Here is a 16539-nt window from a genome sequence, read left to right on the forward strand (position 1 = left end):
CAGTTTCTCAAGTTACTCCTGAGATGGGGGAAAAAATCTATGCTGACGATCATGCCATCACCGCCCAAGCAGGGAGATTTGAAATGGTTGAACATAAGCTCTCCAAAGCTTTAGATGCTCTTATGTATTTATTTACTACATTTCGCTACATTATATTTTATTACATTACTAAAAGTCACTCCTGACACACACAAAAATTATTATTATCAATATAGTAGGCTGATCAGGGACTTGAACCTAACTCTCCTGGTGTTATAGTTCCAATAGTCAAACCACTACAATACGCTGGCTCAATATGGCCATTAGTAAAGGATTATGGAAGTTGCAGTCCTTTGAAGCTTCCAAATCATGGCATTCCACCACTGACAGCATTATTATAAACTCAAAGCAAACATCCCTTTTAACTAGAAAGATCTCCCAAGGTCAACAGTGTTAAATATTGCCAACAGAAGACCGGGCCGCATTCCTTCCTCTGTCCCATTTTCTGAACTTTCACCTACTGCTCCACAAATGCAACTCAAATGCTTCCTGGCAGCAACAGCACGCAAAATCCCATTCGAGGGACTACAGTTAAGCACACACTCTCCCAAGACAGAGTTTGAGAAATACAAATTATTTATCCTGGCAATAAGCCATGTTTTCCTTACTTGTCCTTTCCTGTTGACCCCGATGATTCCAGCCGTGGCTTCATGAGGAGCAGTGACAAAGATGGTCTCGCCACTAATTCTGTTCATATAGATGCAGGTGCCTGTTTCAAGGTCATAGAGATGGATGTAACCGTATTTGGTGATCAAGAAGACCACGTCGTGCTTTTCACTAATCTGCAAAGGAGAAAAAAGAGTGACAACAGAGTTGAGGCCTTCCATGGTTGCACTTATGTGCTGTGTACACTATGCTCAGACACATGATTCTAGGTGCAATCAAAAATATAAACCAACACAGATTCAGAAGTTGCTTTTAATGAATAATATAAGTTATTGTATATACTTGAGTATAAGCCTAGTTTTTCAGCTGCTTTTTTAGGCTGAAAAATCTCCCCTCAGCTTATACTCAAGTCAATGTTATTTACGATTTTACTCTGTTATTAGTATTATTTTTATTGCATTTATTATTTTACTCTATTTTTTATTATTATTATTACATTTATTATTTTACTCTATTTTTATTATTATTATTACATTTATTATTTTACTCTTTATTGTTATTATAACATTTATGGTTTTACTCTATTATTGTTGTTATTACATTTATTATTTTCCTCTTTATTGTTATTACATTTATTATTTTCCTCTATTTATTGTTGTTATTATTATTTTACTCTTATTACTGTTATTGAATTTCCATTATTTTACTCTATTATTATTTTTATTGCATTTATTATTTTACTCTATTTATTATTGTTATTATTACATTTATTACTTTTCTCTCTTATTACTGTTATTACATTTCCATTATTTTACTCTATTATTATGTTTATTACATTTATTATTTTACTCCCTTTATTATTATTGGAAGGATATGTAAGCACATTGACCTTGAAGAAGGTTAGAATAATGGTTTAATCAGAGTTGGACAGCTTTCTCTTGAACTACAATTTTATGTAAATATTTTTGAATACTGACTCTGATGCCTCAATTAATGTAATTTTATTGGTATCTATTTTTATTTTGAAATTTACTCATAGCGGCTGCATTTCCTACTCTCGACTTATACTCGAATCAATACATTTTCCCAGTTTTTTGTGGTAAAATTAGATGCCTCGGCTTATATTCGGGTCGGCTTACACTCGAGTATATACGGTATATAAAAATTTGTATCGAATTCAAGCCTTCAAGTTAGTTGTGAGGATGGTCAAGTAGCTATATATTGTGTTCCAGTCACTAACAATCACTGTCTCATTTCTAAATTTATTTATTATTAATATTTATATATTATTTATTATTAAATGCAGCAAATAAATAAATAAATTGTGTTCCAATCACTAACAATCTTTTTCACTGTCTCATTTCTGAATGTATTTATTCATTTATATTTATTTATTATTTTATTATTATTATATTATTTATTATTAAATGCAGCAAATAAATAAATTGTGTTCCAATCACTAACAATCTTTTTCACTGTCTCATTTCTGAATGTATTTATTCATTTATATTTATTTATTATTTTATTATTTATTATTAAATGTAGTAAATAAATAAATAAATTGCATTCCAATCGCTAACACTCTTTTTCACTGTCTCATTTCTGCATTTAGCAGCTTAAATACTCTTTTACTGCCATATAGACTAGAAACTCTCTTTAAAAATGAGCAAAGACTGTCAGGTATGTCTGCAATAATGTCCCACAGATTTGGGACACATACACAAGGTGATCAGAAAATGTTTTCGGTTTTAACAAATTCATAACAGGCAACAATAAGCCCAGACTTGGCCATGGTGGTCCATGCTCTTGTTACATCTCGTATTGACTACCCAGAAGCTTCAATTAGCCCAAGGTTCCTAACTAGGGCAGTGTAGAGGCAGCATACTACTCCTATGTTACGTCAGCTCCACCGACTGTGAGTCAGCTACCGAGCCCAATTCAAAGGGCTGGTCTTGACCTATAAAGTCCAACTTCCTGCCCAGAAAGGAAGGTCAGTTCCCCCCAAACTCCTCCAGCAATCAAATTTCGGCATATCAGGTCTATGTGCCAAGTTTGGTCCAGATCCATCGGTGTTTGGGTTCACAGTTCTCTCTGGATGTAGGTGAACTACAACTCCCCCAAATCAAGGTGAATTTTCCCCAAAGACTTCCAGTATTTTTTGCTTGACATCGGGGTTCTGTGTGCCAAGTTGGGTCCAGTTCTATCTTTGGTGGAGTTCAGAGTGCTTGTTAATTGCAGGTGAACTATACATCCCAGTACCCAAAACTCCAAAATGTGCAGGCCAATTCCCCTCCAAACCCACCAGTATTCCAATTTGGGCATATCGGGGATATATGCCAAATTTGGTCCAGATCCATCATTGTTTGGGTTCATAGTACGCTCTGGATGTAGGTGAACTACAACTCCCCCAAATCAAGGTGCATTTTCCCCAAAGACTTCCGGTATTTTTTGCTGGTCATGGGGGCTTTGTGTGCCAAGTTGGGTCCAATTCCATCTTTGTTGGAGTTCAGAGTGCTCATTAATTGCAGGTGAACTATACATCCCAGTACCTATGATTCCTATAAATCATTCTCCTCAAACCTCTCTAGTATGCTCAGTTGATGATCAATTCCTCTGTTTGCTGTGTGCCATAGAAAGGAATAGAAAAGGGTTAAGAGAGAGGCAGTGGGTGGGGTCATGCAAAATGCCACACTAATGCAGAGAGTCGGAAACACCGGGATGTCTGTGGTGGAGGAAACACATACAATCTAGGATGAAACTGTGAAAGTGTTCACTTGGGCAGTGTGGTGTTTCTGAAGGACATTGACAAGGCTCTTGGACATGTTCATGGTGCTCTCTATAACCTGCAATATCATTGGAGGGAGGGACACTGGTGTCTCCTGAGGAGTGGGAGTTTGTGGAGGCAGAAGCTTGTTTGTGTGAATGGATACCCCAACCACGCACACATACATATTTTCACTTTTATTATGTGCATATTATTATTATTGCTGGTTGCTTCTGGAATGCCTCAGCAAGCGAGAGTCCAAAAGTGGCAGGCTCAAACCCAGAACCTCAACCAATGGCTGATACCAAATGAGAGACTCCCCCCTGGGCACACAGAGGACTGGGCGACTTGGAAGGCGCTGAACAGACTGCGCTCTGGCACCACGAGATGCAGAGCCAACCTTCAGAAATGGGGCTACAAAGTGGAATTCTCGACATGCGAGTGCGGAGAGGAGCAAACCACTGACCACCTGCTGCAATGCAACCTGAGCACAGCCACATACACAATGGAGGACCTTCTTGCAGCAACACCAGAAGCACTCAAAGTAGCCAGATACTGGTCAAAGGACATTTAATCAACTACCAAACTCACACATTTTGTATTTTCTCTGTTTGTTTGTTTGCTTTGTTCTGTTAGAAATGTAATATAATTGACTGGCTGCCCTGACACGAGAAATAAAATAAATTATTATTATTATTATTATTATTATTATTATTATTATTATTATCATTATTATCATTATTATTATTTTACTGACACAAAAACACAGTATGTCACAGCAAATGAGATCTATATGCTGTATTATTATTATTATTATTATTATTATTAGATGCATAGAGTTGGAAGGGACCCCAAAGGCCATTCAGTCCAACCCCGCTGTGCTAGGAAGGAAAGATAGAATTACTAAGTGGGAATGCTTCAATGGCCAAGTGGCAAAGAGCTCCATCAAGTCACCAGCCGCCTTCCGTGCGCTCCTTATAAAAGCCAAAAATACCTGAACTGTCGTTCTATAAAAGGGAAGGCTAAGCAGCAATTAAAGGCAGCTTACAATGTCAAATCCAAGGCTTGGGAGCAGGCAGTATTAGCTTGAGCATTGTTTCGCATTTTTGAAGCGATGGACTTAAAACCTCCTAAATTCAAATAGTTTCTTCTGCATCCATGCACACACAGACATGCAATCCCCGTCTCTCAATCGGGCATCATACCTGCATTGCGACTGGGAAGTCGTTCTGTGCTTCTGGCGGGAAGAAGACATCCACGGCCTTTTTGGGAAAGGGCTGGTTTCCGGTGGGGGGTGTGCCAACCTCGATGATATGCAACTGCGTGGAAAGAGATTGGATTGACGGATATCTTTAGCATTTTTTAAACAAAGGAAGACACATAATTTCATTCAAATACCAGAACTTTAGATTTCACATAATTGATTTTAGGTCATTCTGGGGAACAGCAGCGCAGGAATTTCCTTAGTAGGTAATATAGACCTGCCCTGGAGCGTGAGATGATGGCAGCATCATCTGCATGTCTTTTACTTATAGAATCATAGAATCAAAGAGTTGGAAGAGACCTCATGGGCCATCCAGTCCAACCCCATTCTGCCAAGAAGCAGGAATATTGCATTCAAATCACCCCTGACAGATGGCCATCCAGCCTCTGTTTAAAAGCTTCCAAAGAAGGAGCCTCCACCACACTCTGGGACAGAGTTCCACTGATGAACGGCTCTCACAGTCAGGAAGTTCTTCCTCATGTTCAGATGGAATCTCCTCTCTTGTACTTTGAAGCCATTGTTCCGCGTCCTAGTCTCCAGGGAAGCAGAAAACAAGCTTGCTCCCCCCTCCCTGCGGCTTCCTCTCACATATTTATACATGGCTATCATATCTCCTCTCAGCCTTCTCTTCTTCAGGCTAAACATGCCCAGCTCCTTAAGCCGCTCCTCATAGGGCTTGTTCTCCAGACCCTTGATCATTTTAATCACCCTCCTCTGGACATATTCCAGCTTGTCAATATATCTCTTGAACTGTGGTGCTCAGAATTGGACACAGTATTCCAGGTGTTGTCTAACCAAGGCGGAATAGAGGGGTAGCATTACTTCCCTAGATCTAGACCAGTGCTTCTCACCCTTGGGTCCCCAGATGTTTTTGGCCTACAACTCCCAGAAATCACAGCTAATTCCCAATTTCTGGGAATTATAGGCCAAAAACATCTGGGGACCCCAAGTTGAGAACCACTGATCTAGACACTATGCGCCTATTGATTCAGGCCAAAATCCCATTGACTTTTTTTGCTGCCACATCACAATGTTGGCTCATGTGTAACTTGTTGTCCACAAGGACTCCAATAACTTTTTCACACGTTATGTTTTTAGCCAACATGTATTTTAAGTAGTTTTTACTGTTGCAAATTTTATCTATTTGTATTTTCAATAACAGCGCTCCATGCAGTCATGCCGGCCACATGACCTTGGAGGTGTCTATGGACAACGCCAGCTCTTTGGCTTAGGAATGGAGATGAGCACCACACCCCAGAGTCGGACACGACTGGACTTAATGTCAGGGGGAAACCTTTACCTTTACTATGTTCAATCAACTGGATGTTCTTAATCTCATTACCTGCATACCTTGTATGTTTACATTGCAAGAAGGGTTTTTGGACCATAATAAATGTTGTTGTTGTTTAATTCAAGCTAAACAAGCAAGACATCAACCATTAAGTACTGAGAACGTGGCAGAATTAGGCTTAATACTTTATCAAACCAAAAGACAAGGCAACCCAGTATTTACAGAAGTGATATCCTGGTTTAAACTGAGCAATCATTACATCATGCCAAATCAGGTGCCTAGATGTCCACGGTGGGGCCTGTATCAAACCCTAGCCCTGATTCCAGCACTTTTTAAAAATTGCATATCAGAGGCATTGCATAAATTAGTATCAAACTAATAAAAATAGAAGGAGCACAAGAACCTAAATATCTTTTGACCAAAAACGAGCAACAGCGACCGCATGGTCTGTAGTGTCAAACAATTCCTCTTCTAAAACTCTAAAATTATAACAGTAAATAAAGAACAACACTCAAAAACAGAGGAACTCCAGACAAGAAACAATCAGGAGACAGCTAACTACCTCTCAACAAAGGATTCCCCATGGCAGTAAGAAACCACATCTTAAAACTGCTAGGTGTAATAATCAAGGTGGTCAGTTGAAACATTCATGCCTACCTCCAATAGACAAGAGTTCTTTCTCCCACCCTGGACATTATTCCAAAGATCATGGCAGTAAGCAGCCAGACCTCGAAGCTGCAAAGCTATTAAATGCTGATCAAGGTGGCCAATTGAAACATTCACAGCTACCTCGAACAGGCAAGAGTTCTTTCTCCCACCTTGGACATTATTCCAAAGATAATAGCAGTAAGCAGCCAGGCCTTGAAGCTGCAAAGCTATTAAATGCTAATCAAGGTGGCTAATTGAAACATTCACACCGACCGCCAACAGGCAAGAGTTCTTTCTCCCACCCTGGACATTATTCCAAAGGTAATGGCAGTAAGCAGCCAGACCTTGAAGCTGCAAAGCTATTAAATGCTAATCAAGGTGGCCAATTGAAACAGTCTCAGCTACCTCTAACAGACAAAAGTTCTTTCTCCCACCCGGGACATTATTCCAAAGATCATGGCAGTAAGCAGCCAGACCTCGAAGCTGCAAAGCTATTAAATGCTAATCAAGGTGGCCAATTGAAACATTCACACCGACCTCCAACAGACAAAGAGTTCTTTCTCCCACCCTGGACATTATTCCAAAGATAATAGCAGTAAGCAGCCAGACCTTGAAGCTGCAAAGCTATTAAATGCTAATAAAGGTGGCCAATTGAAACATTCACAGCTACTTCCAACAGACTTCTTTCGCCCACCCTGAACATTATTCCAAAGGTAATGGCAGTAAGCAGCCAGACCTTGAAGCTGCAGAGCTATTAAATGGTAATCAAGGTGGCCAATTGAAACATTCACAGCTACCTCGAACAGGCAAGAGTTCTTTCTCACATCTTGGACATTCTATAGATATGTTCAAAGCCTTTTACATGCGGAGAATTAAAATCTTGCATGGCCTTGTGACATTCTGGCGAGTCCCCGATATTGTAAAGACATTATTCAATTGCGGATTTGGAGCTTTCGCCTTCGTTGACCATCACAGCGACCTTCATTTTGATGTAATTCCTCTGAACATCACAGCTCTGAATGAAACGCTGGAAGCCAAAATAGATCTCCACTTCCAATTGGCTGGAAGGGTTGCTCTCAACCAAAGGGCTTACCTTGCCTCCAGCTTGTCCTCTCACTGCAAAGCAGAAAAGCGTGGACTCTTCAGCGTTGCCCTCCATCTTGAACTGTGCGAAGCTAGCGGCATGGCCCTCGATCGGCTGGGAGACTTTCCTATCTACGGAATAAAGCTGCATGGCTCCTACTACACGGTTTTGCTTTAATAAAGAAGGGGGTGGGGGGAGCATCCAGGCAAGAGCCAACGTTAGCAACTGCTTGACAATCATCACAATCCTCAAATTACGCTTTGAACAGTTAAGTGCAAGTCTAGGCAAAAAAACTTAATATCTATTTGCAGAATGGCTGGAGTTTGATGGGGGAAAGGAACAATGCTTGGCAATTCACACACCTCTCTCTATTTCATATCCTTTTGTTTCACTGATGGCTTACTCTGCTAAACTGCATTTGCTGCTCCTTGCAGCCCACAATGTAAACATGCCCAGGAAACCACATTTGTGCCATGGCCATTTCTCATAGGTACTTGTCAGTATTATGGTTTTACTAGGGTGAAATATAGTTTATAGTTTTTAAACTCTGTCTGTGTCCGATGCAGGATGGCATGCTATGTATTCCTATGCAAGAGTTAAAGGCATAGATGTGATTTATTGCCTAGAGCGTGAACTGTGAACGTTTCCTATATACCTCACACATTCCAATGATGTGGATTTGAGGTAACGGACTGCTGGGCATTCTCTTCCAGCCATGTCGGGGAAGACACGTGACATGGATTTGAGATAATGGACTGCTGGGCATTCTCTTCCAGCCATGCCAGGGAATGAGCAAGACGCATGTGTGATTTCTCTTGTACATAGTTATGCTTTTGTTATTTTTCTGTAGTTTAAGAAAGTCACTAAATAAAGTACTACTTCAAGGATCTGAAGCTGATAAAGGACTGTGCACTCTGTTTTCATTGTGTGCCTGAAGCCGAATTTTATTGACAGTACTTGCTCCAATTATAGTCGAGTCTCGCTGATCCGACATAAGCAGGCCAGCAGAATGTCGGATAAATGAAAATGTCAGATTACCCGTTACCCGTTTGAATACTATCAACAGGGACTCAAAGGGTTAAGGCAAGGCAACAGGAAACTACATTTGTGCCATGGCCATTTCTCATAGGTACTCACTCCAATTACAGTAGAGTCTCACTGATCCGACATAAACGGACCGGCAGAACGTCGGATAAACAAAAATGTTGGATAATATGGAGTCTCCTACTGTTACCTGACTGACATCTAGAATACTAACAACAGGGACTGAAAGGGTTAAGGCAAAGCAACAGGAAACCACATTTGTGCCATGGCCATTTTTCATAGGTACTCACTCCAATTACAGTAGAGTCTTGCTTATCCGACATAAACAGGACAGCAGAATGTCAGATAAATGAAAATGTCGGATAATACAGAGTCTCCTACTGTTACCCGTCCAACACCTAGAATACTAACAATAGAGACTCAAAGGGTTAAGGCAAGGCAACAGGAAACCACATTTATGCCACGGCCATTTTTCATAGGTACTTGTTCCAATTATAGCAGAGTCTCACTTATCCGACATAAACGGACCGGCAGAACGTCGCATAAACAAAAATGTCGGATAATACGGAGTCTCCTACTGTTATGAATGGAAGGGCTCATCTAGGATAATAGAATCACCGAGTTGGAAGGGACCAAAGGGCCATCCAGTCCAACCCTATGTCTGTCTGACTATCTGTTTATCTATCCACATACAGTAGTCTCACTTATCCGACATAAATGTTGGATATTAATGAGTCTCTTACTGTTACCCATCCAACACCTAGAATACTAACAACAGGGACTGAAAGAGTTAAGGCAAGGCAATGCCTCGGGACTAGAGGGGCCCAACAAGACGTGCCCGGATGCAGAAGAGGAGTGTGGAAATCACAGAGGGAAGGGGGGAGGACGCTTCCACTTCCTGTCCTACCTCTTTTTCCCCTTTCCTCCTCCTTGTTTTACCTTTTCCCTTATTGGGAATGGAGAGAGAGAGATGGGGAGCAGTCCTTTGACTGAAGGGGAAAATGCTGGCATTGAATAAGACAGAATGTCGGATAAGCAAAGGTCGGATAAGCGAGACTCTACTGTACTTGAATGTTCACACTTACTGGAGTAGGCTATCACAGACCAAAACTTTACCTGTGCAGATATACCAGTCAAAAGCAACCATTTCTGCTTAGCATCAGTACGGTAGTTGATAATCTGGCAGCCCGCAAGACTAGAGTGGCGATCAAACATTTTGACGGGTTGCGACTCTCCTTCCATGCTCCAGTGGTAGACAGCATTGTCGGTCACGAGCGCGACCGTGTTCAGAGAGATCCACTTCCAAAAGGTGACATCGTCAGTCATGGTGTGAGCCTTCATTTTGCTCTTCATTTCAATGTTAAAGATCTGGAGAGTCTTCCCAGCTGTAGGTACGATCACAGATCAGTTAGAGGACTCAACATGCCACATTTTAAGTGTGAGAAGAACTATGATGAGTGGTTAAAATGTCCGCATGTGCCACCTAACTCCATGGAACAGTATCATGCATGTGATTGGCTGTCAAAATTCCTAGTAGCCAACAGGCTTCAGTGGGTTTGCTTTTTTAACCAAACACCAACATTCCTCAAGCCACATTGATAAATCTAGTACACAAATTCAAATTGGCAGAACCAATTGCTGAATTGGTTGTGGCTCTTTGGCCAGGTATTGCAGACAGAGGTTTTCATTCACCACAACATTGTGATATATTCAACACTCATGCTGAGTTACTCATCCTTAACCCGAGCAGATGAGGAAATGCTCGCCCGAGAAGATCAAGTACACCAAGGCATACAACGGCAATACCACGCACATTGACATCTGTCTCTAAGGACTAGGGACACGGAGGAACACAAGGCGGTTTTCCACAGGATCAAAAACAGCGGTCACGAAAGTGGGCACTCTGTCGGGTCAAGTGGTAGCTTGGTTTTAAAGACACGACTAAACACGGAGCAAGGTTTCTCCTGCTGCGGTTCGCAGACTAAACGTGCACTAAACACAAGAGCGTGGGAAGACAACAGAACACAAACAACCACCAGGCAAGTGGAGAGGGAAGGAAAAGTAGAGGAAGAGTTCAAGTCCTCAAGGAATGGCAGGAGGAACGTGAGACATCATCCCTTGTCACAAATGAATCTGAGGGTTTGGCGACCTGGGTGAAGGGAACCAGAGTTCATTTCTCCCTGGCTTGGCCATTCAATTCACTCAATTGACTTTCAGACCATGTCTCCACCCCGGCTAAGAGGCCTGGCATTATTAGGAGAACATCTGAATTGCTCTCAGTTTCTGGGAGGGATGTGGGGCTACATATGGCATAAAAGACTAACAAGCAAGGCCCCACATGAGGGAATTACTTCTACACGCATAGTTCTTAGACTCGGTTAAGAAATGGTTTAGTGCAGGTATGGGCAAACCCAGGCCTGGGGGCTGGATGCGGCCTCTTGGGCTCTTTCCTCAGGCCCTCCTCTCTCACACCATCCTATCCTTCCTTCCTTCATTATATTTTTTCCCTCCCTCTTTCTCCCTCATGTCTTCCTTCCTTTCCACCCTTTCGTACTTCCTTCCTTCCTCCTTTCTTCTTTTTTCCTTCCTCCTACCCTACCACCCTTTCGTACTTCCTTCCTTCTTTCTCCTTCCTTCCATCTTTTTTCCTTCCCTTCCATCCTTTCGTCCTTCCATCCTCTGTTTTGCCTTACCTTCCTTCTCTTTCCTTCCTTCTTACCACCCTCCCTTTCTCCTTCCATCCTTCCCTTCCACCCTTTCGTTCTTCCTTCCTTCCATCCATCCCATTCTCCTTCTTTCTCCTCCCTCCCTTCCCTTTTGTCTTTCCTTCCTCCTTCCCTTTCTCACTATCTCCTTCCATCCTTCCCTTCCACCCTTTCATTCTTCCTTCCATCCCATTCTCCTTCTTTCTCCTCCCTCCCTTCCCTTTTGTCTTTCCTTCCTTCTTCCCTCCTTCCCTCTCTCACTATCTCCTTCCATCCTTCCCTTCCACACTTTCGTTCTTCCTTCCTTCTCTCTCTCCTTCTTTCTCCTTCCTTCCTTCCCTTTTGTCTTGCCTTCCTTCCCCTTCCCTTCCCTCTCTTTCTTCTTCCATCCTTCCCTTCCACCCTTCCATTCCTTCCCTCTCCTTCCTTCCTTCCATTTTGTCTTGCCTTCCTTTTCTTTCCTTCCCCCTTCCCTTCCCCCTCTCTTTCTTCTTCCATCCTTCCCTTTCACCCTTTTATTCTTCCATCTCTCTCCTTCTTTCTTTCTCCCTTCCTTTCATTCTTCTCTCCCTCCCACGCTCTTTCCCTCTCTCCCCTTTGTCTTTCCTTCCTTCTCTCTTCCCTCCCTCCTGCCCTCTATCCTTCTTTCTCCTTCCATCCTACCACTCCTTCCCTTTTTCTTTCCTCCTTCCTTTCCTTCCACTCTGGGCAGCAGGTAGTGAGTTACAGCATGCAGTCCCCAAATTAGGAAGTTTGCCCATGTCTGGCTTAGTGTACCAAGAGTACTGGAAAAACAAGTCAAGATTAGGATGAAAAGAATAATACAGACAGGATGCCTGCTTAAAATTATCCTGAGCAAGAAAATAAGTTTTAAAGAAGAGCAAGAAATAAAACAAAAGGACACGGAGCCCCTTTCCCTTACTAAAAACAGATCATCTAAATTGCCATCTAGCACTGACTAAAGCAAAAAAGCTGGCTTAGCATTTTATGTCCCAGCCTGGCTGTGACAAGTCCCAGAAAAATAATATCTCCTCATAGAAAATTAGAACTAGCAGACACTAAGAAGAATGTATTGTTGAAGGCTTTCATGGTCATGTTCCAGAAGCATGGAACATGGTCATGTTCCAGAAGCATTCTCTCCTGATGTTTCACCTGCATCTATGGCAGGTATCCTTAGAGGTTGTGAGGTCTCTTGGAAACTAGGAAAATGGGGTTTATATATCTGTGGAGGAGCTCCCAGTGACACAGTGGGTTAAACTGCTGAGCTGCTGAACTGCGAAAGGTCGCAGATTCAAATCTGGGGAGTGGCGTGGGCTCCCGCTGTTAGCCCCAGTTTCTGCCAACCTAGCAGTTCGAAAACATGTAAATGTGAGCAGATCTATAGGTACCACTCTGACGGGAAGGTAACGGCACTCCATGCAGTCATGCTGGCCACATGACCTTGGAGGTGTCTATGGACAACGCCGGCTCTTCAGCTTAGAAATGGAGCTGAGCACCAACCCCCAGAGTTGGACATGACTGGACTTAATGTCAGGGGAAAACCTTTACCTTTACTACTAATAATAAATAAATAAGGAGAGATTGGACTAATTTTAGGTGGGGGTGGGCGGTATGTGACAATGTTTTGAGGGTGCTGAGTTGTTATTTATCAGGGTTTTGGCCATTTAAGCCACTGGACTTTAAGACCTGTAATCAAGCTTCTATGCAATGTCATTTTGATATGTTTGAAATGTTTTAATCATTTGAAAGACTATTTTAATTTATATATTTGTGTTTCTTACAGTTTTATAATATGTATTGTGTTCTATTGATGTTGTTGTTATCTGAATCTGGCATTGAATTGTTGCCATAGTTTGTAAGCCGCCCTGAGTCCCCTTCGGGGTGAGAAGGGTGGGGTATAAGTACAGTAAATAAATAAATAGATAAATAATAAGAATGCTTCTAGAGGCAAATAATAATGTAACAAAAGATAAGAAGATCCTGAGACTGGAATGGAAGTCATTTTATTTTATATATATTTTTCTTTTCTTTTTTTGCGCATTTTGTTTGCTTTTGTATTTTTGTATTTATGTTTTTCTCTCTCTCATGATTGTATTTCCTACTTTTCTATCTTCTTCTTGAATATTCTCCCTCTTTCTATGTAGTTATGTTAGAAACTGATCAATAAAAATTTATTAAAAAAATAATAAGAATGCTTCTGGAACATGGTCACACAGCCCAGAAAACTCACAGCGATCCAGTGATTCCAGCCATATAATAATAATAATAATAATAATAATAATAATAATAACAATAATATTTATTTATTTATACCCCGCCACCATCTCCCCCAACGGAGACTCGGAGCGGCTTACATGGGGCCATGAAAGCTTTCGACAATATGAAATAAAATTATTGACCTTGCAAAGAGGACCAAAGTAAATAATAGTATAAATCTGTCAGGGGAGACCTTTACCTTTACCTATATCTGTGGATTGTCCTGGGTGAGAGAAAAAACTCTTTTCTGTTAGAGGTAGGTATGAATGTTTCAATTGGCCACCTTGATTAGCATTTAATGACCTCACGATCACTATGGATACCTGCCATAGATGCAGGCGAAATGTCAGGAGATAATGCTTCTGGAACATGGTCAGATATCCCGAAAAAATTATAACAACCCACTAAATAGGCTGTAAATATGAGATCAGAAGCAAAATAAAATCTTGTTAAGCAGCTGGAGGAGACAATGTGTAATCTCCACATTACTAACCCATCGTATTTGCAAAAGCCTTAACTCCAAGAGGGACCCAAAACACAGAAACTATGCAGGTTGGACTTCCAAAGTTTCAGGGTTAAAGGCTAAGCCACAGGCTAATCCTCCCTCGAGTCAGTTCTGTCTTCTACTCTTGAGACAACAGGTTCGACTTGATTTCCAAAAGGAGGTGGGAGGCAGGAGGAGAAGGGAGCAAGGAGGGCGGGGAGAACCCAAGACAGGTCCCGTTGTGGTTGCTTTCATTATACAATCTTGGATTTTTGGGGTGACAGTAATCCAAGACACATTCTCTATTTGAAAGCCAGACTACTGATTGATTTCCATCCCGGACTATTTGCAGATTACATGAAAAGCAAAAAAAATACAGCCAGTTATGAAATTGTAAGAGTCTCGGTCCTGTTTATAAAAAGCTTGATGCACGTTTGGGGGGAAAATAAATTGCAGGCCTTCACATTCAAGACGTTTTTGGGTTCATTTTGTTATTTTTCTGCCGGAGGAATTTTGAGAATGAAGGCACCACGCGAGGGACAGACTAGAGGCCTTTACTTCTCCACCACCTCAATTACTCAGTGTGGCCCGTTAAGCCGTTAAGCTGGTAAGCCTTTCGCATTCTCTTTTCATAAAACAGGACAAACACCAATACAATCTGAAAACGGAGGTAAACTCACCATCTGCACACACAAGAAAGCATTAGAAAGTGTGACAAAAATAGTGATACAACATTAAAGCCATCAGAGGAGGGCGGGGAAAATCGGAAGCTATTGTAATGAGACAGTAAAGAGTTTAGTTTCTCCCCCAAAGAAGGAAATACGACAATACGAGGGGCGTTCATGAAAGATTTCCCCTGACCCACTTCCTGCGGACGGAGAGCAATGAAACTTGGCACAGTTCTGAGTCCTTCTCTCCATAGGGAAACACACTTCTCCCCTCTTTTCAAGCAACTGTAAACACCTCACTTTTGGTTACTCCAAAAGCCATGTTGGGACTTCCTTTCACAAATACGAGGGTTGAATGAAAAGTAATGTCTCCACCTTCATAACTCCTCAACAGATGGCAGTACTGGTATGCAGCAGGTACTGGCTTGTTAAGTAGCCTCTCCTCTACAGTTCCATTTTGGCGGGAAGCCTTAGCATTGAACGGTTGTGTTGTTAAAGTGAAAAGTAATGCCTCCACCTTCGTAACTTCTCAACAGATGGTAGTACTGGTATGCAGCAGGTACTGGCTTGTTCAGTAGACTCTCCTCTACAGTTCCATTTTGCGGGAAGCCTTAGCATTGAACGGTTGTGTCGTTAAAGTGCAAAGAAATGGAGATGAGCACCACCTCTTGTCTATTGGAGGTAGGTGTTATTGTTTCCATTAATCACCTTGATTAGCATTTAATGGCCTTGCAGCTCCAAGATCTGACTACTTACTACAGGAGAATTACAGACAAGAAACTGTCAGGGCCAGCTATTATTTATTATTTATTTATTTACGACATTTATATGCTGCCCTTCTCAACCCGAAAGGGATTCAGAGCAGCTTACAGATAATATTTATTATTTATTTACGCTATTTCTATCCCACCCATATCAGCCCAAAGGCCCGATGGACCCCACACTCATCTTGAGATTTTAGGCTGGATGGGGATTGTTTACATGGTGATTTTCCAAAATGGCAACCTCCACTTGCTGGATGGCGTGTTTGTTCATCAACAGCACAGTTGCGTTACCCTGGAATTGGAGCTCTTTGCACCAAAGTCCAACCACATTGGAATTGATGATGCCAGTTCTTGACTCCATCATATGATGGGGAATTGTCACTATCAACCTCTTTCATCTCATTGAACGTAAGTCATGTCAAGGAACGCGAGGACTGCTCTGTATTCTACTGGATCCATGATCAAACCTCACATCACTTTAGCAACTGTAAAATCAAGACCATTCTCAGTTCAGAGTTGCAAATTGGCACACAACCTCTAGAGACTTATATCTTCACATGTGTGCAGTTTCAGCGTCGTGTGATAAATAGAAGTGGGTCAGGGGAAATTTTTCATGAATGCCCTTCGTATGTTGGATTTAATGGAGGCAGATGAAGCATGGGGTGAGAGGGAATACAGTGTTCCCTCACTTATCGTTCCAGCACCACCCGCGAAAAGTGAAAATCTGTGAAGTAGGGATGCTATACATGTAGATCTCTGTTTTGTTTTGCAATCTCTCTTGATTGGCTGCCTCTTTCCCGAGGGGGAGGGTGAAACCCCCTTCCACACTCCATCGTTGCCAGGAGGTGGGATCAGAACGCCGCTCTGGGCAATGGCACCCATTCATAAACTGGGAGGCAAAAACCTGCAAAAAAGCGAGTCC

General features: G+C 41.8%; 1 protein-coding gene across 2 annotated transcripts in view; it reads right to left on the reverse strand.

The window, feature by feature from the left end:
- CLTC (clathrin heavy chain) overlaps positions 1-16539 on the reverse strand; it is a 92277-nt gene that overhangs the window by 51961 nt on the left and 23777 nt on the right. For both annotated transcript variants that reach the window (XM_060756779.2, XM_060756781.2), the window contains exons 3-6: positions 9857-10125; positions 7706-7867; positions 4615-4728; positions 648-821 (exon numbers count right to left, since the gene is read on the reverse strand). In XM_060756779.2, the coding sequence (XP_060612762.1) occupies positions 648-821; positions 4615-4728; positions 7706-7867; positions 9857-10125 (719 nt within the window). The remainder of the gene's footprint in view (positions 1-647; positions 822-4614; positions 4729-7705; positions 7868-9856; positions 10126-16539) is intronic.

The sequence above is a fragment of the Anolis sagrei genome, chromosome 11 (assembly GCF_037176765.1).
Source record: "Anolis sagrei isolate rAnoSag1 chromosome 11, rAnoSag1.mat, whole genome shotgun sequence".
Taxonomy (NCBI): domain Eukaryota; kingdom Metazoa; phylum Chordata; class Lepidosauria; order Squamata; family Dactyloidae; genus Anolis; species Anolis sagrei.